General features: G+C 41.1%; 1 protein-coding gene across 11 annotated transcripts in view; it reads right to left on the bottom strand.

Moving 5' to 3' along the window:
* The window catches only part of tjp1a (tight junction protein 1a), a 224,543-nt gene extending 199,623 nt beyond the window's left edge, over positions 1-24,920 (bottom strand). For all 11 annotated transcript variants that reach the window (XM_088333674.1, XM_088333678.1, XM_088333679.1 and 8 more), the window contains exon 1: positions 24,445-24,920. In XM_088333674.1, coding sequence (XP_088189800.1) covers positions 24,445-24,536 — 92 coding nt within the window. In that variant the 5' untranslated portion in view covers positions 24,537-24,920. The remainder of the gene's footprint in view (positions 1-24,444) is intronic.
* Positions 24,921-26,189: the final 1,269 nt, after the last annotated feature.

Below are 26,189 nucleotides of genomic sequence, written 5' to 3'. Positions count from 1 at the left end.
TTTATCCTTTTTTTTAATTTTTACACGTTCATGTTAGCGTAATCTTTCGTACGGAAGATTATGATAATGCGAACATACGATTAGCCTGGGTTAGCTTTATGTTTACGTTGAACATTCAAGGTAAACATTCAGGGTGTTGGAACGGAGCCCAAGATTGAGGGTGTTGGAACTGAGCCCCCTTTCCAATGAAGCGCTAGCCACTTGTGGTGCTAAATGACTTGTAAACGACCTGATTTTTTTATTTTTACACGTTCATGTTAGCGTAATCTTTCGTACGGAAGATTACGATAACGCGAACGTACGATTAGCCTGGGTTAGCTTTATGTTTACGTTAAACATTCTAGCTAAACATTCAGGGTGTTGGAACGGATTAAAACGATTTACATTATTTTTAATGGGAAAAATGATTTCGGTGATCGAACAAATCGGTTTTCGAACAGGGTTCTGGAACGGATCATGGTTGAGAACCGAGGTTTCACTGTATACTAACTCACGGGGGAGGGTCCAATTATTAGCATGAGCATGACATTTCCAAGGAAAAAGTATCGGTATTGGATCATTATCAATCGATACTATCATATACCTAGTCGAATCGGATACTAATATTCCCAGTGTCACCCTTCCTTACTGAAATAAAAATATATTTTGATGACACACTCGCTTAATTTATCACGTAGGGAATATTACCTCGTTACCACATAAAAAAACAGAAAACGAAAAAACACTGTTCAAGGACGTAGCAGCACGAAAGGTTGTAAGAGCGGCGGCTGTAAGGGGACGAGCCGTGAGTCATTTAAACCCTTGTTAATCTGCCCCCTTTAGTGCCATAAATCATTTGAGAGGAGATTACAAAATTCTGCCCGAAGTAAGAACATGCGAGGGAAACACAAACATACACACGTGTGCGTGTGTACATACTTACACTTAGCTGAAATACACTAAGACAGGGGTCTTCAAACTTTTTATAAAGTGGACCGGATTTGGTAAGCTAAAAATGTGTGAGGGAGGACTAAACATTTATATAAAATTCACCCTCTGCAAAAGTTTGCAGTGCTCGGCGAACAGTGTCGCGACCTCGTAGCTCGCCTTTGTAGCGTTTTCATTGGACTCAGGGGGTTTTGTGAAAAAACGCTGTTGTGCCGCAGAAACAGCTTCCAGTTGCTTCACTGTTTCACAGCTTTCGTTACCTATTAGCAGGGTTGGGTAGGGTTACTTTAACTTGATTACTTTTAATTACTTTTGGATTACTCCAATGCCAAATATGCTAATTAAAGACAAAAGAAACTAAATATGAATAAAATGATGACTCACAACACGCGGTAAGCTTTCTCTCCTGGCTTTGATCTCCGGCAAAACTAACATAAAATGATGGGATTGTATAACTATATTTATCCTACAGTTGACATTTAATATGTTATATATGTTCTTAGCCATTTTGAAGAGTTCTCAGCCTGCAAGGCCATGAGTTGTGTTTCGATGTACAGACTGTGTTTTGTTCTCACATACCAACAGATGTATCCTGACCTGGAATGACCTCTTCATGCCATAACTCAAGATTGTTTTTCACCAAAAAGCGTGAGAAGAAGGAAAAGGAGGCTCTCCCAAAACAAAAGGAAACCGTCCATCTTCAGCCGGATAGCAAGCTTTCCAAAGAAGATTGATTAACTCTACGTAGCAAAAGTTAGAAAACAGTCTCCTTTGTTAGATAGAATCCCCGCCCCTCAGTAAAGAGGCATGTATTGCAGGGCAAAAAACATAATAAAAAGAAAGGAGATTCGGAGATTTCTTCAGAGTTATTTGGGCGATTGGTGGTAACAAAACTCTCCGAACTCTCCTTGCAAGTATATCTATAATTTTAATCATTGATTCTCTTTGTCTTTTATTACAGAGCGTTTTATCATAAATGTTAGAGACTTGAACCTAACATAAAATGCGACAGAAACAAAATGAAAATAAATCCAAACAGCTTGCCAACATCATTTTTGCCGTTCCATGTATTCCGTTACTCCCCAAGCCTGCACAAAATTTAGTCATTTTATTCATATTTAGTTTAGTTTTTTCTATTATTAGCATATTAGGTATTGGAGTAATCCAAAAGTAATTGAAAGTAATCAAGTTAAAGTAACCCCACCCAACCCTGCCTATTAGCATCTTGTATTTTGGCAGTGCTCTCTTGATATTCTACTCTTTAAAAACAGCCACAGTCTCTTGGCAGTTGCTTCGGATTTTGGAGAAAAAAATTCCACGTGACGTGGAAGCAGCATCCCTCACAGTCAGTTTTCCTTTCTTTATTTACAGTCGTCATGTCGGAAATGGGGTGAGCTGAACTTCTTACAGAAAACTAGGGCAAGGTGGCCAACATTTTATGACAGAGGCAAAAGTTTGCAGTGCTTGCCGAACAGTGTCTATTAGCTCGCCTTTGTAGCGTTTTCATTGAATTCAGGGGGTTTTGTGAAAAAACACTGCTGAGCTATAGAAACAGCTTCCAGTTGCTTTACTTTTTCACAGCTATTAGTTCGCCTATGTACTTTTTTCATTGGACTCAGGGGGTTTTGTGAAAAAACACTGCTTAGTTGTAGAAACAGCTTCCAGTTGCTTCACTTTTTCACTTTTTTGTCATCTGTTAGCATTTTGTAGTCAGCATGTTGATATTCTACTCTTTAAAAACAGCCACAGTTACTTGGCAGTTGCTTCGGATTTCGGTGAAAAAAATTCCCATTTGTCCTGGAAGCGGCTGCTCTCACAGTCAGTTTTCCTTTTTTTATTTACAGTCATGTCGGAAATGGGGAAAACCAAAGAGTTGAAATTTTAAATTTGAGCCGACTGTTTTCAGTGGAGATAAAAAATGAAAAACTATTTTAGAATATCTTCATTTGAATTTTGAATTTATATAGCGATTTTCAAGTCAATGAAGACCTCCCAAAGCGCTTTACAATGTGCTTCACACTTTTACCCTTTTACACACCAACTAACCGATAGCAGTGTCAGCCAAGCAAGGTAATTGCTTGCTATCAGGGGCATTGGGGATTCAGTGTCTCGCCCAAGAACACTTCGACATATAACTCGGAGGAATTGGGAATCGAACCTGTGACCTCTTGATCCCAAGACGAGCGCTTTACCTCCTGAGCCAATGCCGCCCCAAATTTTACATACATATCATGCCTGAATTTATTTGGATTATTTCAACTATTTACTCATTTTTAAGGATCCTATTCATGAATCAGTCAGAATTCTGTCTATTAACATTTTATTTGTTACTTTACTTTAATCTTAGGCTGTGTATTTCACACATAGGCCTTCAGCTCCTGTCTATATTAGTGATGTGTTGTTCGCAAATGAACCAGCTCTCGGAAGTGAAATTTCCTATTTGTGAGGATTAAGTTGGAGAGAGTTAATTCGCATCTGGGCCCAGGATGCATGCCCAGTTTTCTGGGTCCGACGGAGCCAGCAACGCAAACTGCGCGAGAGAGAGGGGGATACGCAAAGGGCCCCGCACACGTAAAGCCTTTCTTTTGTAACAAAATAAAAAATAAACAAAAATGTATGAATGGAGACAAAGGAAAACAGCTGTTTTACATATGTGTCCAATTTAGACTACAATGTCACTGACGCACAGGCAAACACAGGCAGAAAAGAGGTAGAATATTTAGCCAATCAGAATGCAGAACGCAATGCATCCCTGTCAACCTGTACGTTTTTGCCGTACAAAGTACGTTTATTATGCATTTTAAGACGTGTACGACGTATGAGAAAATCTGTACGGAAAAACGCAAATTTGTCAATTATGGGTACCATCCGGTATACACCGACTATTATGAAACGGCAAATCAATCAAGTCAAACGATTTCGCCGCAGTAGCCTCTATCTCTTTATCGTTTTTTTTCGTTGCAAAAAACGAAAAAAACTACTGTGCGCATGCATCTGCCGCCTCGGATTACATGTGGTAGTTAGGTAGTGAAAGGAAGTCCGTCTCTTTTTTGGAGAACAGGCTTTTTCGGCTCAACTCATTAAAGAGAGCCGGCTCTCAAACGGCTCACTTGATTTGATGCATTATATTACGAATTCTGATGTTGTATAAAGAAGTTAAGAAAAAAAGGTAAAAAGTATAAAAGGAGAAAATGAAAAAAGACAGGTTTGTGGTTATCCCTTTAATCTGTATATTACCAACAATAATTTAATGCAAAAAAAAAAAATCATAATTTGAATAAGAAAATGTATTATTCTACTTAATTATATTTGCATGTATTTTTTCCTTCTACAGTGAACGTCCAAGCGACTTCATTTCTGAACTTTTTTTATAATAAACCTCATTCATGTCGAGCAACTCAGTATCTCACAACAAAATGTTAATTAACAATATATATGATATAACGAAACACATGTAGAATACAACATGTTAAACTACATCAATAAACATGTTTGAAAAAAAAAATATGGTGTAAGATTATTTTGTATTTTGTAAGGGAAAATACAACATTTTGTAAGGGCATGGAGCCCTGGAGCTTGACATGTATGGCAATGTACGATGAAAAGTAGTGAAACTGTGATAAGTAAACCACAATACAGCAAGGGATTACTGTATATCGAAGGAACAACCTAAAAAAATTAGATTATTTTCATACACCAGTGATTAAAAAAGGCTATTCTACTCTATTTAGAGCAGGGGTGTCAAACTCGTTTTAGCTGGGGGCCACAAATGCTCACGGGGGCCGGACTAGTAAGTTTAAGAGAAAAGAGAGAGGGAGAAAAAGAAAGAGAAAGAGAGGGAGGGAAAGAGAGAGCGAAAAACAGATAGGGAGAACAAGGGATATAGAGTAACAGTGAGAGAAAAAGAGAGAGCAGAATAGAGATATCAATGGAGAAGAAGGGGGAAATGAAGATAGAGAGAAAAAGAAAGTGAAGAAAGAGAAAGATAAAAAGATGAAGAGAAGTGAAACGACAGAAAGAAAAAGAGTCAGCTGGAGAAAAAGAGACAAAGTGAGGTGAGAGAGAGAGAGAGAGAGAGAAAGAGAGAGAGGTCGAAAAAGGGAAAGAAAGAAGGTGAGAAAGAAAGAGGGCGAGAAAGAAAGAGAAAATAGAAAGAAAGAGAATTAAAGTGTAAATTGGAGAGAGAAAAAAAGAGTTAGAGAGTGAGAGAGAAATAGAGAAAAGAGGAAAAGAGAGAGAAAGAAAGACTGAAGAGGAGAAGGAAAAAGAGGGAGAACTAAATAAAAAAGAAGTGAGTCAGAGAGAAATGGAGAAATACTACCACAATTGTTTTGCAAGTTTAACTGCCTATGGTGACATCCGGTGGAAATATTTAAAACTACAGCTCATTTTCCTCTTGCGCTACTCTCACTGTTGTCTTGCGGGCTGGATTTAAACCATCGGTGGGCCTGATCTAGCCAGCGGGCCGCCTGTTTGACACCTGTGATTTAGAGTATATCCAATATGACCAAAGGACCTCCAAAGACACAGAACTACAAAGAGAAGATGGAAAGGAAAAAATAGCACATCCGAGCACAATTTTTTTACCAAACTTGTGATTATTATCATGACAGGCCTGGACTCGGACTCCTGCTGAGGTAACTAATACGCATCATTGTCAGTTCGTGTAAGAAGACGCTTTGGGGCCTCTTTGAGTGTAACCGGGCAGGAGGAGACTGGACGAGAGTTATGGAGTTGTGTGTGCTTGGGAGTGTGCTTTTGTAGGCAGCTGACTTGATGCATCATTGAGCAGGTGGACCAGGAACAGCAGGATGAGCTGTCACTTTAAGTGGGAAGCAGACAAGACATCTGGTCCATGATACCAGAGGATACACCCATGGGTTGGCGAGAGTCGTGCGCGGTTTAAAGAGCAGGGTTGGGTAGAGTTACTTTAACTGGATTACTTTCAATTACTTTTGGATTACTCCAATACCAAATATGCTAATAAAAGACAAAAGAAACTAAATATGAATAAAATGATGACTCACAACACGTGGTAAGCTTTCTCTCCTGGCTTTGATTTCTTTGCTCTCCGGCAAAACTAACATAAAATGCAGGGCTGGGTAGGGTTACTTTAACTGGATTACTTTCAATTACTTTTGGATGACTCCAAAACCAAATATGCTAATAGAAGACAAAAGAAACTAAATATGAATAAAATGATGACTCACAACACGTGGTAAGCTTTCTCTCCTGGCTTTGATTTCTTTGATCTCCGGCAAAACTAACATAAAATGCAGGGCTGGGTAGGGTTACTTTAAATGGATTACTTTCAATTACTTTTGGATGACTCCAAAACCAAATATGCTAATAAAAGACAAAAGAAACTAAATATGAATAAAATGATGACTCACAACACGTGGTAAGCTTTCTCTCCTGGCTTTGATTTCTTTGATCTCCGGCAAAACTAACATAAAATGCAGGGCTGGGTAGGGTTACTTTAACTGGATTACTTTCAATTACTTTTGGATGACTCCAAAACCAAATATGCTAATAGAAGACAAAAGAAACTAAATATGAATAAAATGATGACTCACAACACGTGGTAAGCTTTCTCTCCTGGCTTTGATTTCTTTGATCTCCGGCAAAACTAACATAAAATGCAGGGCTGGGTAGGGTTACTTTAACTGGATTACTTTCAATTACTTTTGGATGACTCCAAAACCAAATATGCTAATAAAAGACAAAAGAAACTAAATATGAATAAAATGATGACTCACAACACGTGGTAAGCTTTCTCTCCTGGCTTTGATTTCTTTGATCTCCGGCAAAACTAACATAAAATGCAGGGCTGGGTAGGGTTACTTTAACTGGATTACTTTCAATTATTTTTGGATGACTCCAAAACCAGATATGCTAATAAAAGACAAAAGAAACTAAATATGAATAAAATGATGACTCACAACACGTGGTAAGCTTTCTCTCCTGGCTTTGATTTCTTTGCTCTCCGGCAAAACTAACATAAAATGCAGGGCTGGGTAGGGTTACTTTAACTGGATTACTTTCAATGACTTTTGGATTACTCTAATACCGAATATGCTAATAAAAGACAAAATAAACTAAATATGGATAAAATGATGACTCACAACACGTGGTAAGCTTTCTCTCCTGGCTTTAATTTCTTTGATCTCCGGCAAAACGAACATAAAATGCGACAGAAACAAAATGAAAATAAATCCAAACAGCTTGCCAACATCATTTTTGCCATTCCACGTGTTCCGTTACTCCCCAAGCCTGCACAAAATTTTGTCATTTTATTCATATGTAGTTTATTTTGTCTTTTATTAGCATATTTGGTATTGGAGTAATCCAAACGTAATTGAAAGTAATCAAGTTAAAGTAACCCTACCCAACCCTGTTAAAGAGACCTCAGAAGGCTAATGACCATTTATGGATCTTCCTGAATGAATTACACTTGGGCATGGACAATTATGAGTCACACATCATAAGGTTTTAAACCATGACTCATTGAGGAGAATGATAAATATCGGACATCTACAGGGTTAGGTAGGGTTACTTTAACTTGGTTACTTTCAATTACTTTTGGATTACTCCAATACTAAATATGCTAATAAAAGACAAAAGAAACCAAATATGAATAAAATGACTAAATTTTGTGCAGGCTCGGGGAGTAACGGAATACAGTAACGGCAAAAATGATGTTGGCAAGCTGTTTGGATTTCTTTTCATTTTGTTTCTGTCGCATTTTATTTTACTTTTGCCGGAGATCAAAGAGATCAAAGCCAGGAGAGAAAGATTACCACGTGTTGTGAGTCATCATTCTATTCATATTTACCGTAAATTGCGGACTATAGAGCGCACCTGATCATAAGCCGCACCCACCACATTTCGGGAGGAAAACCGATTTTGTACATACACAAGCCGCACCTGTATATTAGCCGCATGTGCCCACATTGACATAACGCAATACAAACACGATATTGACCCATACCCGATACAGTCCAAAAATCACAGCCGGCAAAATGAGCGGAAAATGATACCGGTACTTAAAGCAGACCTCCAGAGCCTGGGTGCCCGTTGAAAGTAATTCAAGGAAAAAAGTGTATATTTCCAAAGGTAAGGGTGGGAAAATATGTATCCACTATTGTCGGCCACGTCCACAAACACGTCTCACCTTTACTCCACTTCCCGTCAGCCCGCTTTTGCCCCGCCCCTTCTTTCTCATTTCCCCGTACAAAACATATCAGTATAAGTTTCTAAAATAAATACATTACAAAAATATACAGTTGCAAATACATATTATACATGGTTACACATATTTACAAAGAAAGACGGTACACCGAGAGAGTTTTCAAGGCTTTAATAATAATAATATAACTTTCATCCCAAACGGTGCCTGTGAAGGGTAGCAAAACGCTACTAGCAACACGCTCGCAACACAGTAAACAGCTCCGTTAAGAAAACTTACCGTCGTTCTAGTAAGCACGGTAAACCGTCCTCATCTCCCTCCTTATAACTGACGTCATCAAAGTCGTCTTCCTTCAGTATGGGAAAGATACGTTATCATTTAGACGTCGTGCTGCGCTCCCTTACTCAGAAACACGCTAGCATCACGCTCGTATAATAATAGACTAGTAGTATGGTAGCTCTGTTTCCTTCTATATCGGACTGCTCGATTGCGTTTAGCTTGAGGATCTTGTACGATCAGATACAAATTACATTTAAATGCAAAAGATATTCACTGGCTGAGCTGTGGGGTGAGGTCAATGAAACCTAGTCAAGTCAAGTCAAGTCATTTTTATTTGTATAGCTCTTAATCACAAAGAGTCTCAAAGGGCTCCCCAGGTTATTACACAGAATTTTTTTTAGACTAATATTACACCATCCCCTGATCTGGAACCAACATGAGGGCAAGGAAAAACCCAAAAACCTCAACATGAGGAAAATGAAGAAACCTCAAAGAAGGGACCGCACATGTGGCGTGAAGAATGATGTTGACAAAAAAATCAACACTTCTCGACGCAAACGGCCCTGGTGACGTAGAAACGCTCAGGGATGTTTTGACCATTTCAGACATCGAGACGAGGGGGCTTTCCTGGCACGCCCATGGGAGGAGCCGGCACACCAGCTTGTGGGAGAAGGAAGCGAGAAGATCGAAGAAGAACGAGAGAGGAGGCTTGACGGAGAGTCAAGCGACACTAATTCGGCTCATTGGATGGAGTTCACTGGGTTAAATGATTTAAGAAATTAAATCTGCCCCCGTGTGACAATGTCGGCTATTCTTGTCCATCTTTTCCCATCAAGAAACGATAGGTTTCTTGAGTTGGGGGGAGTTGTTTACTGGTGAATGCAGGTTGTGTTTGGTTAATGGAATAAGATAACTAATTCGAACAATTTGGTAAACGGTACATTTTAATATTTAATTCCTAACAGGCTATAGGACATTTAGCAAACCCTGATAAATAATGATAGACCAGCTGAAAACAGTTTAGCTGTTAGGGTCTGGTGTGCTTCCGTCCACCAGAGAGCGCCTCATCGGTTTGTAATTAGCAGACGTCTGTCCAATCACCCCACACAGTCCCTAATTAGCCTGAACCTTCAAAAGGATATTTTGGACAGCATCCGCTGTCAGGCCATTTTTCCCTCCACCATCAATATCACCATCATTCACCTTTGTTTCTGAGGTTTGGTTTTTGTCTTCTGTCTTGACCGTTTGTTGGTTACTTGTTTTGATTATTTTGTGATTAAATACCATTTTTATGCTTAAAAACTTTAGCTTCAGCGACAGACTGCTGTCACAGTCTTGGTCCACGGACAGACTGAGGAGATCATTTCTTCCTCATGGCATGAGGCTCTTGAACGCCACCCGGGTGAGTAAAAGCCCACATTAAACCCCACCCCCACATTTGCATATTATCCTATTTTTATTACAGTGTGTATTTTCCGTAGCAGTATTTAAATACTCTATATCAACACGTTATATTGGGTATTTTTGTATTCTATATTTTTTATTTTATCATTTTATTTTTCAACACAAGGATACTGCTGGAAGTGTGAATTTCCCTACGGGGATGAATAAAGTATTTATTTATCTATCTATCTATCTATTTACTTGCTTCCTGCTTCCTGCGTTTGGGTTCACTGTAAAATAATAACATTAGCTGGTTGTTTGGTCTGTAGTTTGTTTGCTCTCCTTTGTGTCTTGTAGCACTCATTTTTGTTTGCACTCCACATTACAGTGACAGTGTTCAAATATTACACACTGTCTCTTTAATTCAACAAAGCATAGCAGTTGAGTGTTTATTTTGAAGAATGTGTGCAGGTCGTAGGGCGGTACGGTGGGTGGTTAGCGCACAAACCCCACAGTGCAGATATCCAGGCTTCAATTCCAGCTACTTCAGCCTCCCCTCTGCAGAGTTTGCATGTTCTCCATGTGCCTGCTTAGGTTTCCTCCCATATTCCAGAAAAATACATTGTCCCTAGGTTTGAATGAGCAAGCAGATTGTCTGTTCCTGTGTGCCCTGGCTAGCAACCAGTTCAGGGTGTTCCCTGGCCTCTGGATGGGCTCCAGCACCCCCGCAACCCTATTGAGGATAAAGAATATTGTGCCTTTGCTTAAACAACTTAAAATAGATAATGAATGCATTCATTGAATAATGATAAAAATGGAACTTTCCATTGCCTTGACACAGTATCCAAAGAACTACCACCTAAAGGATAACTTTAATCTGAGTTGGAGATCAAGCTGGGTTTAGTTGGATTAAAGTGTATCAGCTACCCAAATCATGGGCAGACTTCCAGGTGCACAAAGTACTTTGAAGTGGAGGAACAGAATATACTTTCAGTCAAATGCGATAAAACTATTGCAAGAATTGTATATAAAAAGTCATATATGCGCAGGAATGGGTAGGGTTACTTTAACTGGATTACTTTCAATTACTTTTGGATTACTCCAATACCAAATATGCTAATAAAAAACAAAAGAAACTAAATATGAATAAAATGACTAAATTTTGTGCAGGCTTGGGGAGTAACACAACACGTGTAACGGCAAAAATGATGTTGGCAAGCTGTTTGGATTTATTTTGTTTCTGTCGCATTTTATGTTAGTTTTGCCGGAGATCAAAGAGATCAAAGCCAGGAGAGAAAGCTTACTACGTGTTGTGAGTCATCATTTTATTCATATTTAGTTTCTTAAATTATGCAATAAGTTGATTTTATTATGTGGCATATAATAATAACAAGTGAAGGATTTTATACATTTGACTATAAAGGATTTTGTACGATTGAATACAAATTACATTTAATGCAAAAGATATTCACTGGGCCCTGCGATTGGCTGGCAACCAGTCCAGGGTGTCCCCTGCCCACTGCCCGATGATTGCCTAGATGGGCTCCAGCATCCCCGCGACCCTACTGAGGATAAGCGGTGCAGCTGATGAGATGAGATGAGATATTCACTGGCAGGGCTGTGGTGCGAGGTCAGTGCAACCTAGTGGAGAATATTGTTTAAGATAATCAGCACATCCGACGACGCAGAAAAGGCCCTGATGACGGAGGACGGCAGGCATTGTTATTAGAAACGCTCTCCGCTGTTTTGAGTTTTCAAGACATCGCGGCGAGGTGGTGGGGCTCATGTTGGGCTTCATTGGCACGCCCATGGGAGGAGCCGGCACACCGGAAAGACGTGGGCCAAGAGGAGAATGCAAGAGGACCTTCACATAGACACGAACGACACTAAGTCGGCTAATTCAGCCATTTACGATAAAGTTTACTTAGTTCTATTGTTAAAGAAATTAAATCTGCCCCCGTGTGAAAATGACGGCGTTTCTTGTTCATCTTTTCCATCAAGAAACGAGAGCCAGTGTTGGGTGAATTTAGGTTGTGTTTGGTAAATGGAGTCAGATAACTAATTCCAACAATTTGGTAAACGGTACATTTTAACATTTAAAACCTAACACAAGGAAAATGGGTACAATGGAAAAATACATTTTTTATTGAACATACAAAATTAACTGAAAAGGCCCTAACTAACCAAATAGGCGCAGTGCTCAGTCAGTATTGACATGAATCCACGAATAAACCTCTCTTCATTTTTAGTGACAAGCAAATAAATAACGCATTAAAATCAAGTAACCATTGTTTTCTCTCTGACCCAAGAAGAGGCACATTAGGAGTAGTAGAACAAGAAAAAAAAGGAATATGATGGAGCAAAAGTAAAAGGCTGCCAGTCGGGCCTGGGCTAAGAAGGCGACCACACAGACCAGCGCTCCCAAGCATGTTCCTAACCAACGCCAGATCCATCGTCCACAAAATGAGTGAATTTGAGCTGCGGATCGCCACCAACAGCTTCGTCCGAAATTGGAGTATTTTTGTCATCACGGAGTCTTGGCTTCCCCGACGCCACAGTCCAACTAGCAGGACGCATGCTTCACCGGCACGAACGAGACGGGAGACTCTGGTAAAAACAGGGGTGGGGGACTATGCGCTACAATAACAACCGAATTATTGACACTGCTCACTCGGTATAGAGTTTCTAGCAGTAGCGTGTAGACCCTTCTATCTACCGAGAGAGCTAACTGTGGTCATTGTGCTTGCTGTTTACGTTGCACCAGATGCTAACGTTCCACCGGATACTAACGTTAGCATAGCGCTAAATCTCCTGCCCGCTGCTATCAATAAACAGCAGCTTGCACACCCCGACGGAGCTTTTATCGTCACCGGCGACTTTAATCGGGCATGTTTAAGGACTGTACTTCCCAAATCCATTCAATACGTGGACTGAGCAGTTGGGGAAAAAACCCTGGACCGTGTGTACAGTAAGATCAAACATCTAGCAACCAGCTCGGTAGCCTAGATGGTAGGGTGCCCGCTCTGAGACTGGGAGGTCGCTGGTTCAAGCCTCGGCCGAGTCATACCTAAGACTTACAACATTGCCTCCCTGTTTGGCGCTCGGCATTAAGGGTTGGAATTGGGGGGTCCTGTTTGGCTGCGGCTGCATCGTCTCGCTACAGTTTAACTGTACGGGTCAGTTGTATCGACATTTCGTTCTGTGTGCATTGTTACAAAGAATGACAATAAAAGTAAATTATATTCTTCTTCTTTCTTCTATCTAGTTGGATCCGCCCATCTCTGTCTGTCCCTCACCCCTCTCATACACCCCCCTCCGGAGAGAAACAAATCCTGCAACAAGGACAATACAAACATCTTCTTTGTTCCTTTATCTCTTTGTTTTCCTTATCCTCACTGTAAAATGTGGACCTGGAGTGCCACGTCCAATTTCGTTGTCACAATATATCCCATGTTGTAACAATGACAATAGAGGTATATTCTATTCTATTCTATTTTCTGAAGTATATTCAGTGGTTATTTATATTATATTTCATATGTTATTTGTATGGTTTGTTAATGCAACATCTGATGCAGCCTTGTCATCCTGGAAGAGGGATGACCTCATGTGCGGTCCCTTCTCAAGGTTTCTTCATTGTCCTCATGTTGAGGTTTTTGGGTTTTTCCTTGCCCTTATGTAGGTTCTAGATCAGGGGATGGTGTAATGATAGTCTGTTGTTTGCAATAATTTGCGGTCTTGTGATTAAGGGCGTCACAAATAAACAGGACTTGACTATGCTTATCGAGGACTTCAGATCAATCTTTCAAAATCGACATAATTCAAGGTGTCGTCTCAGGCTATTGATTGTGCATGCTACCAAGGTCAGAGAAAAGGGCCCGACAAAAACACGTGACTTTGAGAATATTTTCCTTCCTCAGGTCCGAAAGATACGACTTGTGAACAGTGTTTCCTCTAAGCTGCGCGCGTGCGCAATTGCGCACTGCTCGCACATTCTCAGCGCACAAGAAAATCTAGCCAGCGCACAAAAATGAGGGCTCAAAATGACTCATTAAGAAGCGACTTAAGTCAAAGTTACAGTGCATGAAGGTAAAAATACACGGGTTCCCCTGACGTTGTGTCCTAAATGCGGTATTTTGAAGTCGAGTCGAAGTAGAACGAAGTTGAGTAAAGTGAGTAGTTTGTCGAGAACCGGCTTCTTCGGCTCGGCTCACTAAAAGGAATCGGCTTTTTCGGGGCCTAAACGGCTCTTCGGGTTGTTTTTGCTTCTTTAATCCCAACATGACCAAATATTATGTAAAATTATGCGCAAAATGACTTAAAGGAAGGGGGGAATAGAACAAAAAAGAAAAAAAATACCAAAATGAAAAAGTAGTGAAAAGCTGAGAAAAAAAGAAACAAAAGGAAGAGAAAAAAAGAAAGAAAAAAAAAAAAAGAAAAAAAAAAAAGAAAAGAAAAAAATGTAGGAAAAAAGTAAACAGAGAACAAAAAGAAAAAAGTAACAGCTTGGAAAAAATAAACACAATGAGATTTTTTTTTAAAGGAATTAAAAAAAAAGTAAAAAAAAAAACACGGAAAAAAGAAGAAAAAGTTTGTGTTGCATTCAAATAGTAAATCTTGTTGCCAACATTGTACTTCCACTAAAAAAGTGTGATTAAGTACAGTTCTGTATCTTACAACCGACTTAATAAGCCCCCAAAATGTTAATATTATGCGACAAAATATATCAGGAAATAAAAAGAAATGGATATCTTGTGAAAGAATTGTAAGAACAAACGAAAAGAGAAAACTAATTTTGCATTGCCGGAAACTCCGCAAAATGTCAAATTTTGGACATGTTTGATAATTAATTATCTTGCCACACTTGGGATTATGGTTGCTCACTGTTGTTTCAAGCGTTGCTCACCGACTTTGTGTGAACGCTCAGACCCGTGGAAAATTAGAGGGAACATTGCTTGTGATTTTGAACGTGACGGTTGACTATAGAAGGAAGCGGCATGCAAGAAAATGGAGCGCCTGGGATGAGTTGAGGAGGCGCACCCTGGATGGTCTTCTCTTGGTTAAAGTGGCTGTCGGAGGCGATAGAGTAATCCAGTTTTAATGGCCGTGCCCCTTCCCCCACCCTGATGTAATGGCCACAGACATACCGCTCTTAAAGGGAGGAGCGTCAAAACCTAGTCACCGCTATGTCCCTTGCATCCCACTTGACAGCGGTCGCATGAGCTAAGGAGAGGAATCAAATCCTTTCCCTTGTGTAACTGAGCTGGGGGTATTACTGCGAGCCGGTGATTCCCAACCGAGGTGTCAGGAGCCCCGAGTGTGTTATGAGATATCATCAGGTGTTTCGTTTTTGCATCATTTCTCGTGAATTAGCGAAAAAATATGTGGAGAAAATGGTTTTAGCATGCAAAGTAATCTTATTACTTACTTATTGTTCATATGATGAAACACTATCTATCTATCTACCTTAGTCATATCCAATGTTCCCTCTAATGTTCCAAGGCTCTGAGCGTTCACACAAAGTCGGTGAGCAACGCTTGAAACAACAGTGAGCAACAGCAATCCCAAGTGTGGCAAGATAATGAATTATCAAACATGTCCAAAACTTGACATCATTTTACATTTTGCTGAGTTTCCGGCAATGCAAAATGATTTTTCTCTTTTGAATGAATTGACTCATGTACTATTGCAAAGGTTATACGGCCTACAAACGTTGTTTGTTTTTACAATTCTTTCACAAGATATCCATTTATTTTTATTTCCTGATATATATTTGTCGCATAATATTAACATTTTTGGGGGCTTATTTAGTCGGTTGTAAGATACAGAACTGTACTTAATCACATTTTTTAGTGGAAGTACAATGTTGGCAACACGATTCACTTGATATCATTGGAAATTATTTGAATGCAACACAAACTTTTTCTTCTTTTTTCCGTGTTTTTTTCTACTTTTTTGTTACTTTTTTCTTTTTGTTCTCTATTTACTTTTTTCCTACATTTCTTTCTTTTCTTTTTTTCTGGCTTTTTTTCTAAATTTTTCATTCTTTTTTTTCCCTCTTCCTTTCAGTTCTTTTTTTCCTCAGCTTTTCACTACTTTTTCATTTTGGTATTTTTTTTCTTTTTTTGTTCTATTCACCCCTTCCTTTAAGTCATGTTGTGCATAATTTTACATAATATTTGGTTATGTTGGGATTAAAGAAGCAAAAAACAACCTGAAGAGTAGTTTAGGACACGAAAGAGCCGGTTCCTTTTAGTGAGCTGGGCCGAAGAAGCCGGTTCTCTACTAACTTTACTCAACTTCGTTCTACTTCGACTCGACTTCAAAATACCGCATTTAGGACACAACGTCAGGGGAACCCGTGTATTTTGTCCTCCATGCACTGTAACTTTGACTTAGGTCGCTTCTTAATTAGTAATTTAGAGCCCTCATTTTTGTGCGCAAGCTAGATTTTCTTGTGCGCTGAGATTGTGCAAGCCGTGCCCAATTGCGCACGTGCGCAGCTTAGAGGGAGCACTGGTTATGAGATATCAGCAGGTTTTTCGTTTTTACATCATTTCTCATGAATTAGCCAAAAAATATGTGGAGAAAACCGTTTTAGCATGCAAAGTAATCTGATTACTTACTTATTGCTCATATGATGAAACACTATCATTGAAATATTGAGATCATTTAAAAACAATAAATTAAGGTCACACATATAGTGTCGCTGATATTTTGAAGTTCCTTTAGCCTTTAGCAATTACAAAAGACTTTTAGCAAGATTTTAGGGTAGTAATAATAGTTTAAACGGTATCTAAAAACTGTTTTTTTCTCAGTGATTATTTTTTTTTTCAAACAACGATAAGTTTATAGTTCAGTAAAAACTCAAAACAAGGAGAGAAGACATCAATGTGTCATGGACCAGGAACGGAGACGGGACCCAATTGCAAACATTTTACTCAGTTTTATTTAGAAGGGGAAAACGACTTGCATCCACGATACGATGATCGTCGGTCACGGGTAACAGCTGGAACGCGGAAGTGGCACTTCCGTGTCGAGCGAAGGTAGTCATTGACAGCGAGAAAAAACAGGTCGATGGCCGGGGCGGAGGAGCAAAAACATAAACGGGTCCAGAAAAAGAGTTCGGCAACGGGAATCAGACGGAGAAAAGGGCAGGATTCAGGAGTCAGGAGTCACAAAAGCTTGCCTAGCTGGGAGCATAGGTTCGCAGACGATCCGACGAGTGTCGTCAGGAAGGCGGGGTTCAAAATCAGCGTCCGCGGCTGTGTGCGCCAACGGAGCAGACTCAGGTGCCCCGAATCAGTAATAATGACACAATGAGTTTTGAACTTTCAGCAAGAACAGTAAATGACTGTACAAAAATTCCAAGTTGTAAAGGTCCTCCCTTGAGCCGTTTCTTTTTATCAAATCTCCTAGGTTACAAAAAGCAAATCAGCCCTCAGGGGTGTATCAATCAAAGAACAGCAATATGATTGGCCAATGATGTAAACTTTTTCAAACATCAAGTACAATCATAAAAACTGAAATGACAAAATTAATATAATTATTGGCCTACAGAGGGATGGGTGCCACCACACTGTACATGCCCAAGACACACCACAGGAAATGGTACCCCGACGATCCTAAGAGAGCCAACTAACCAACCAACCAATGCCTTTGGGTGCAGAACGCCAACAGCGCTGTTTTTACCTCTCTTCCAAATTGATTAAAACACAATTTCATCATCATTTGACCATTGACGATGGGGAGTAACGCAGAGTCAGTGTTTATGCAGGCAAGCACATATTTACTACTGCATCGAAAAAAAAACGCAAACCCAGAGCACCCCCCCAGGAACACCTCAGGAACACCCCCAGGCCCCCACTGCCGCATGGACGTGCGACACATAAAGCCTGTCTTTTGTTACAAAATTTTAGTCAAAAGGTCTGTATAAACAGAGATAAAGAAGAACAATGATGGAAATAATCTATTTTAAAGTCAGCTAGAAAGAAGCTTGGCCCGACCCGAACGTAATGACTGACATTTTAGGGCCCGAAATTTAGATTGGGTAGGTCTTTAGATCTTACTTCCAGGTCAGGCATGTCCAAAGTCCGGCCAGGGGCCCAGTTGTGGCTCGTGATCAAATTTTTACTACCTCGCGTCCTCTCTCATAAAATTAATAATATGTGGCCCGCCATTACAGTTGACTGAAGTGTAAAATCAATTTGCACAACAACAAAAATCACCATTTCACCAGATAATGCAGTAGGCAGTAGCTCTTTGGATACCTTGCCCTTAGCTTTCTGTAAGAATTTTAGCCCACCCCATTTGTGACATGGCGACTGTAAATAAAAAAAGGAAAACTGACTGTGAGGGCTGCCACTTCCAGGACAAATGGAAAATTTTTTCACCGAAATCCGAAGCAACTGCCAAGAGACTGTGGCTGTTTTTGAAATGAAGGTTTATTGTGAGGGCCGCCATTTCCAGGCAAATGGAAATTGGAGTATTATCCCTCCATAATCCCAAGAGAACTGTGTTTGCCTAAATTACCGATAGACTTGCTGTTTTTGAGGAATATAATATCATGAGACGCTTACAGACAAAACATGCCGACTACAAAAAATCTAACCGTAAAAAACGCTGTGAAAAGGTGAAACAACTGGAAACTGTCTGAACGGCACAGCAGCGCTTTTTTCACGAGATCCTGCGGGTCAAATGAAAATGCTACAAAGGTGAGTTTATAAAAGATTGGTTGTAGTTGTCCCTGGCACACTTTTCATCTTACCAGATCTGGCCCACTTCCTGAAAAGTTCGGACACCCCTGCTCTAGGTTGAAAGTGGCTTCCTCGTAAACTGATTTTACAGAACACGCCTTGAGGAATTTTTGGTCAAGACCTCCGGGTAGATTTCTCGGCCTAGCAACAAGTAATGGCTGAAATATGATTGGTTGAATTCTTAAATATGAAAGCACTCACATAGAAGCAGCAAAACCAGGGAGAAGCAATGAGGAGAAGCTGACGGACATTTTGGCATTATTTAAAAGGACAGCAGAGAAGGCCTTAGAGGCCCTGATCCCCACCACTGAATTTTAGTCACAGTACCAGACACTTCATTCGATTCTATGCCATGGTTTCCATGACGCCGTGTGGCGCCAGATTCTGTCACGGTTGCCACAGTGCCCAATTGGCCCCGCCCACTGACACCAGCTGAAACGCGTTGACAGATTGCTACCGGACTACTTAAACGCGGTCTTGCGAGTCGCCTGGTGTCAGAGCGTCTGCGAAACCTCTGCTAGACTCTGTGTGATACGCCTGGTCCTGTTGATCTCCGTTTTTGCCTGTGTTTCGATCCTGTTTTATTTTTGGCCCGATCTGTTTGATTTGAAATGAAACGAAATGAAAATTTCAATCTACTTCCGCGGCCATCGATCCCCGGATCGAGTGTGCGCGCATTCCTCCTCTCCCTAATAAACTGGGAGTAACGTTACGCGATTGGGTTCTCATTCCTGTTTCCTGTCCTGGTTCGTGACATTCTATTTACGAGGAGTTATTTGGAATAACCACACGGGCTGACAACGGAGAAATTGATGACATTGTATGTGCATGCGTGTCCGTGTGCTTGCGTGCATGAGGGCTGATGCTGTTTATGTACCATTAAAGCAGACAACTGGTCAAATGGAGTGGAAAATCATACAATTGCATAATGAGCAGAGCCTTCAGCAAGACACTCCAACATGCATAGGAAGCTATACTGAATAAGGAATTACAAGAGCTGGGGGTTTCATCTTTTTTACAACAAAAAAATCAAAGACAAAAATGCTAAGAGCTAAAAAGGCTTTCAAGAGGAAACAGCGGGTGGGCTGGGAAAGAGTTGAACACCTGCCCATTATTTCTACGCTTTTGTGTTTAAGTAACATCACAAACATGCAAAGTGAGCCACGCTCGGTTGCACAGGAAGTCGGAAAATAACCGCTCTGATGAAGTGAAGCTGAGCGCGTTAGCTAGGGGTTGGTGATACCGTGATTTTTTTGGTATCGATCCGATCCAAGTGAATACAGGGTATTATGATTGATACCGGTCCAATAGGTTTGCTTAGAAATCTCATGATCATGAAACAATTAAACATCTCCCCCTTGAGTTTGTTTATTCAGGGTTGGGTAGGGTTACTTTAACTGGATTACTTTCAATTACTTTTGGATTACTCCGATACCAAATTTGCTGATAAAAGACAAAAGAAACTAAATATGAATACAATTACAAAATTTTGTGAAGGCTTGGGGAGTAACGGAATACATGGAACGGCAAAAATGACGTTGGCAAGCTGTTTGGATTTATTTTCATTTTGTTTCTGTCGCATTTGATGTTAGTTTTGCCGGAGATCAAAGCCAGGAGAGAAAGCTTACCACGTGTTGTGAGTCATCATTTTATTCATATTTAGTTTCTTTTGTCTTTTATTAGCATATTGGGTATTGGAGTCATCCAAAAGTAATTTAAAGTAATCCAGTTAAAGTAACCCTACCCAACCCTGTTTATAATAACAATAAAAACAGCCAAAATATTGTCTTTTTTTTTATTAAACAGCTGCAATGCAAACTTTAAAGGTTGGGGTGCCTCATTTTGAGTGTCCCCAAAAGTTGTAAATGGAATATTTTTGCGAAGTATGTGTAAATGTCCAACAAGGTTCAAAGAGTCCTTTTTTTCTTTTCAAACTGCGCCTATTTGCCTTTATCTCACTTTTAGCAAAGCTGTTCGAGCCGTGAAATGAGGGAGGTGAGGGGTGGGAGAGTGACTTTATAGTCATCCCCGCAGTTTTTTGTTAGCGTAGCATTAAAATGGTGAAAGTAAGAAAAGGCCTTTGATTCAAGTCCAAACACCAACCCAAACCGGGCAGCACGGCGGCGCAGTGGTTGTCACGTGTGCGGCACAGTTCTGAGGTCATGACATTGAACCTTCCTGTGTGGAGTTTGCATATTCTCCCCGTGCCTGCGTGGGTTTCCTCCAGGCACTCCGGTATCCTCCCACTTTCCAAAAACATGCATGTCAGGTGAATTGGCCAGCCCAAATTGTCCCTAGGTGTGAATGAGCGAGTGAGTTGTCTGTCTCTGTGTGCCCCGCGACTGCCTGGCAACCAGTTCAGGGTGTCCCCTGCCCACTGCCCGAAGATAGCTGGGATGGACTCCAGTACCCCCGCGACCCTATGCTGGAGACATATTTGTCATTGAATCAATTTATTTTAGTCGTGAAACCAGGTTCCCTAATATCAGTGTCTGAAACTCATGACAAAAAGTTACCGGACACCAGCCATTAAGGTGCCTGCCCCATTTTTCACAACTTGAAACACAATAAGAGGACCAATCGCAAAAAAACAAAACAAAACAAAAAAAAACATTGTTGCAAAGTATTAAGGATTGATAATCTGAATATATAACAAAACAACACTTCAAAATTAACTTTATATAAGATTCATTGCATATTGATATGCCATGGCTGTTTTCCATCTGCCATCAGTAGGTACCTGTATTTATTAATCTTCATTCGTGCAATGTTTGCGTTGCGTCGTCTGCTACAAGACACGTGAACTCCTCTTTCCACGATGCTTTTAATGTACGTTTACGTTTTGTAGCGTCATCAATTTTGTTAGCTTCTTTCGAATCTTTCTTCTGGGGCTGAGGTTTTGCCTTGATTCCTAACCACTTCTTCATTTTTCTTGTGTTCTCTGTGCGTCTACTTTGGAAAATGATATGCAAATGCACAACCTTAGAACGCTCGGAGAATCCGGAAGCATGAAGTTATTCAATGCAGGCTTCTGGTATTTGAACCGAAATTCTGAAATTTCCAAACCGAACGAAGATTTCAAAATCGGAATAAAGCAAACGTTTGATTTGAAAAAATAAAAACAAAAGATTTACAAACTCCAGATGGGGATGCTGTGGTAGCTGGAATTGCACCCATGACCTCCGCACCGTGGGGCTGCGTGCTAACCACCCAGCCGCCATGTAATTGTTTATATTCTGCTTTAATCGTATGCGCCTTTTTGTTTTGTGTTCTCCATTTATAATACATTTTCACTAGGGGGCATTTTTAAGGTGCGTCTTATAATTGGCTGCACCTTATAGTCTGAAAAACATGGTACTGTTCATTGCACCAGATTGAGAAAAACAAATAGGAGTGCAAAAAACTTTAAATATCTTGGAGCTCTCATATCAAAACAGGAGTCAGAACCAGAAACCATGGCCAGGATAGCTCAAACCACAGCTGCACTTCCCAGACTTAAACCCACCTGGACGGACGAGAACATAGCAGTGAAATCAAAGATCAGACTCAAGCAAGCACTGGTTACTTCCATCATCCTTTACGCTTGCGAGACATGGACTCTCACAGCAAAACTGGAAAAGAATATCCAGGCTCTGGAGATGTGATGCTACAGGACTTAGCCCATGTGACAAACAAAACAGTGCACGACACCATCAGAGGCACAATGGACCCCACGAAGAACTGCTGATAACTATGCGCATACGGAAACTTCACTGGTATGGTCACGTCACAAGATCATCAGGACTGGCCAAAATAGATCGCCAGGACCAAGTCCAAGGGAGCAGGAGGAGAGGAAGACCCAAAAACCGTAAAAGCTGGTGTCGCCTATCCCTCTTCAGGTCAACAAATGTTTCCACTTACTCTCAAACCAGGGGCCTTAGCGTGTTAGGCGAATGTGCTAACCACTGCATCACGGAAACATTTAGAGTCATAAGGGCAACATTTCCTGTGGTGTATCATGGGTAAGTACAGGCTGGTGTTGCCCATCCTTCTCCAGGCCAACAAATGTTTCCACCCAGTCTTAAACAGGGGGCCTTTGCGTGTTGGGCAAATGTGCTAACCACTGCACCACGGAAACATTTAAGGTCATAGGGGCACCAATCTCTTATGGTGTGTCTTGGGAAAGTAGACCCTGGTGGCACCCATCCCTTTCTGGACAACAAATGTTTCCACCCAGTCTCAAACTATGGGGCCTTTGCGTGTTTGGTGAATGCGCTAACCACTGCACCACGAAAACATTTAAGGTAATGGGGACACCATTTCCTGTGGTGTGTCTTGGTCAAGTACACCCTGGTGGTGCCCATCTCTCTCCAGGCCAAGAAATGTTTCCACTTGGTCGTACCTTTGTTAAGATTGCTGCTTTTTTCCTTTGTATTTCTGGGCTTTTGTTCTGAAACAATTATACTAGAAATAGCTTTATTCTTTATACTGTTTAGGTTTCAATGGTTAATTAATTCATCCATTTTTCAACAATTATTACATTTCCAGGCAAAAAGTACGGAATAGGTATTGATGAATACTACAACTTGGATTGGATCGCTCCCATAATCATACCTATCAACTTGTATGTTTTTGCTGTGCAAAGTACGTTTATTATGCATCTTAAGACGTGCACGACGTACAAGAAAATCTGTACGGAAAAACGCAAATTTGTCAATGATGAGTACCATCCAGTAAACACCGACTATCCCGAAACGGCAAATCAATCTAGTCTAACGTGTTCGCCGCGGTAGCCTCTATCTCTGTATCGTTTTTTTTTTTTGTCGCAAACAAAGAGAGCGGTTTGATGCTACTGTGCGCATGCGCCTGCAGCCTCGGATTTCATGTGGTAGTTATGTAGTGAAAGGAAGTCCGTCCCTTTTCAGAGAACCGGCTTTTTCGGCTCAACTCATTAAAGAGAGCCGGCTCTCAAACGGCTCACTTGCTTTGATGCATTATATTACGAATTATTATGTTGCCTAAAGAAGTTAAGAAAAAAAGGGAAGTACAAAAGGAAAAAAGGAAAAAAGACAGGTTTGTGGTTATCCCTTTAATCAGTATAGTACCAATAATAATGTAATGCAGGAAATGAAATAATAATTTGAATAAGAAAATGTATTATTTTACTTAATTATAATTGCATGCGGGGCAGCACGGCGGCTCAGTGGTTAGCGCATGTGCGGCACAGTTCATGTCTTGGGAACCTCCTGCGTGGGTTCAAATCCAGCTCCAGACTTCCTGTGCGGAGTTTGTATGTTCTCCCCGTGCTTGCGTGGGTTTCCTACGGGCACTCCGGTTTCCTCCCACATTCCAAAAACATGCATTTCAGGTGAATTGGCCGGTCCAAATTGTCCCTAGGTGTGAATGAGCGAGTGAGTTGTCTGTCCCTGTGTGCCCTGCGATTGGCTGGCAACCAGTTCAGGGTGTCCCCTGCCCACTGCCCGATGATTGCTGGGATGGGCTCCAGCAACCCCGCAACCCAACTGAGGATAAGCGGTGTAGCTAATGAGATAAGATGAGATAATTGCATGCATTTTTTCCTTCAAGCTATTTCATTTTTGAACTTTTTTTATAATAGACCTCATTCTTGTCGAGCAACTCGGTATCTCACAACAAAATGTTAATTAACAATATATATGTTGTAAGGAAACACATGTACAATATAACATGTTAAACTACATAAATAAACACGCTTGAAAAAAAAATATGCTGTAAGATTTTTTTCGTATTTTGTAAGGGAAAATACGACAGTTTGTAACGGCATATAGCCATGGAGGTTGACAGGTATGCGTTGTAATTAACAACCCGTTCCAACACCCATTCCCGTGAAAAGTAACCGCGCCCCAGGAACGCGTTACAAACGCGCATATCCACTCGCAGGTACCGTGTACTCACCACAGCTGTCTCTTAGTGGGAAGGCAGTCTTTGTTCGAGGCTGTCACTCCCATAGCCATTTGCATCACCGTAATATATTTCTGGTACTTCATTTTCGGGCTCCGTCCCTCCACTTTGGAGCGCTTCCTTGGAGGAATCCGCGGCGCGCGCCTACGGCGCAGGTGAGCGTGCGTTCGAATGTCTCCAAAAGGTTCCCTGGCGTGAACCGCGCGTCCGGCGGCATCAGCAGCGCCATTTCCGAAGGGAGCGGTCCCCGGGGAAACCGGGGGAAGGTACCGCGCCGCCGCCGCCACCCTGCATGTCTGCGCGCAGCCCCTCTAATCTCATTAGAGCTCAGAATAGATTGGTTAATCCGTTCAATTTGAGGCAGGACGGCTTTATTGTTGTGGCTGGCCCCGGGAGTGGCCACTTGTTTGTCTGGATTTTGTGGAGTTTGAGAGGGAGGAGAGGAGGAGAGGATGAGGCAGCGGCGGCGGAGGCGCCAGCATCCAGGAGTCTGCGAGCGAGGAAGAGGAGTGCGCTCGCAGAGGAAGGGAGTGGGGGAGGTGTGTTTGTGAGTGCGTGTGATGAAAATGGTTTTAGGAGAGGAGGTTATGAGTTACAATCCACGGGCGGTGAGAGAAAATCTCGACGCCGGATTTCTTCGAGGCGAGAAGCAAGCAGCGACTGGTAAAAGATGGAGAAGAGCTCATGGAAGCAGTGACTAAATGTAAATAGTCTGCATTTTTACAGACGCTCCCCTACTTACGAACATTCGGCTTACGAAAAACGGTAGATACGAACATTATTTTCTTGATGTCGAAAAAATATCCGGACATTACAACTTAGATTTTGTATTGTGCACCTTTTTCCAAGTACAGTGGAACCTCGGTTCTCGACCATAATCCGTTCCAGAACCCTGTTCGAAAACCGATTTGTTCGATCACCGAAATCATTTTTCCCATTAAAAATAATGTAAATCGTTTTAATCCGTTCCAACACCCTGAATGTTTACCTTGAATGTTTAACGTAGACATAAAGCTAACCCAGGCTAATCGTACGTTCGCGTTATCGTAATCTTTAGTACGAAAGATTACGCTAACATGAACGTGTAAAAATAAAAAATCAGGTCTTTTACAAGTCATTTAGCACCCGGGTCTCCACAACAAGTGGTGAGCGGTTCATTGGAAAGGGGGCTCCGTTCCAACACCCTCAATGTTGGGCTCCGTTCCAACGCCCTGAATGTTTACCTTGAATGTTCAACGTAAACACATAGCTAACCCAGGCTAATCGTACGTTCGCGTTATCATAATTTTCCGTACGAAAGATGACGCTAACATGAAGGTGTAAAAATAAAAAAAAGGATAAAGAAAGGAATTATGAACAGGATTTCTTACCTTTGTGGTGGTCATCAGAAGGCGCAGGTGGACAGTGGGGTATTCCCTAGCATGATCAGACACTCGCACACCTCCTTCATATTTTGCTATTATTTCTTTCTTAAATGCAATAGTTGTACGCACTACTTTTCTTTTTTCACCTGTAGCAACTTTGCTGCTTGCACTGACTTTCTTCGGAGGCATAATTAGGGGCTAAAACACTTCGTACACCTATATTAAAAGCGAAAGCAAAACGAAGCACGTCCGCACACGATAACAGTGGGTCAGGAAAAGTGCGCTCTACACCCGTACGCCGCTCAGCATCGCACCCTAGTGTACGCACTCACGCATTACCGGCGTTCGAACTCCAAACAGCGAAGCAAGAATTTC

Source organism: Urocampus carinirostris, chromosome 4, assembly GCF_059441175.1.
Source record: "Urocampus carinirostris isolate Australia breed hairy pipefish chromosome 4, RoL_Ucar_1.0, whole genome shotgun sequence".
Lineage (NCBI taxonomy): Eukaryota > Metazoa > Chordata > Actinopteri > Syngnathiformes > Syngnathidae > Urocampus > Urocampus carinirostris.
The sequence above is the reverse complement of the archived record's forward strand: the minus strand, read 5'-3'. Positions and strand labels throughout refer to the sequence as shown.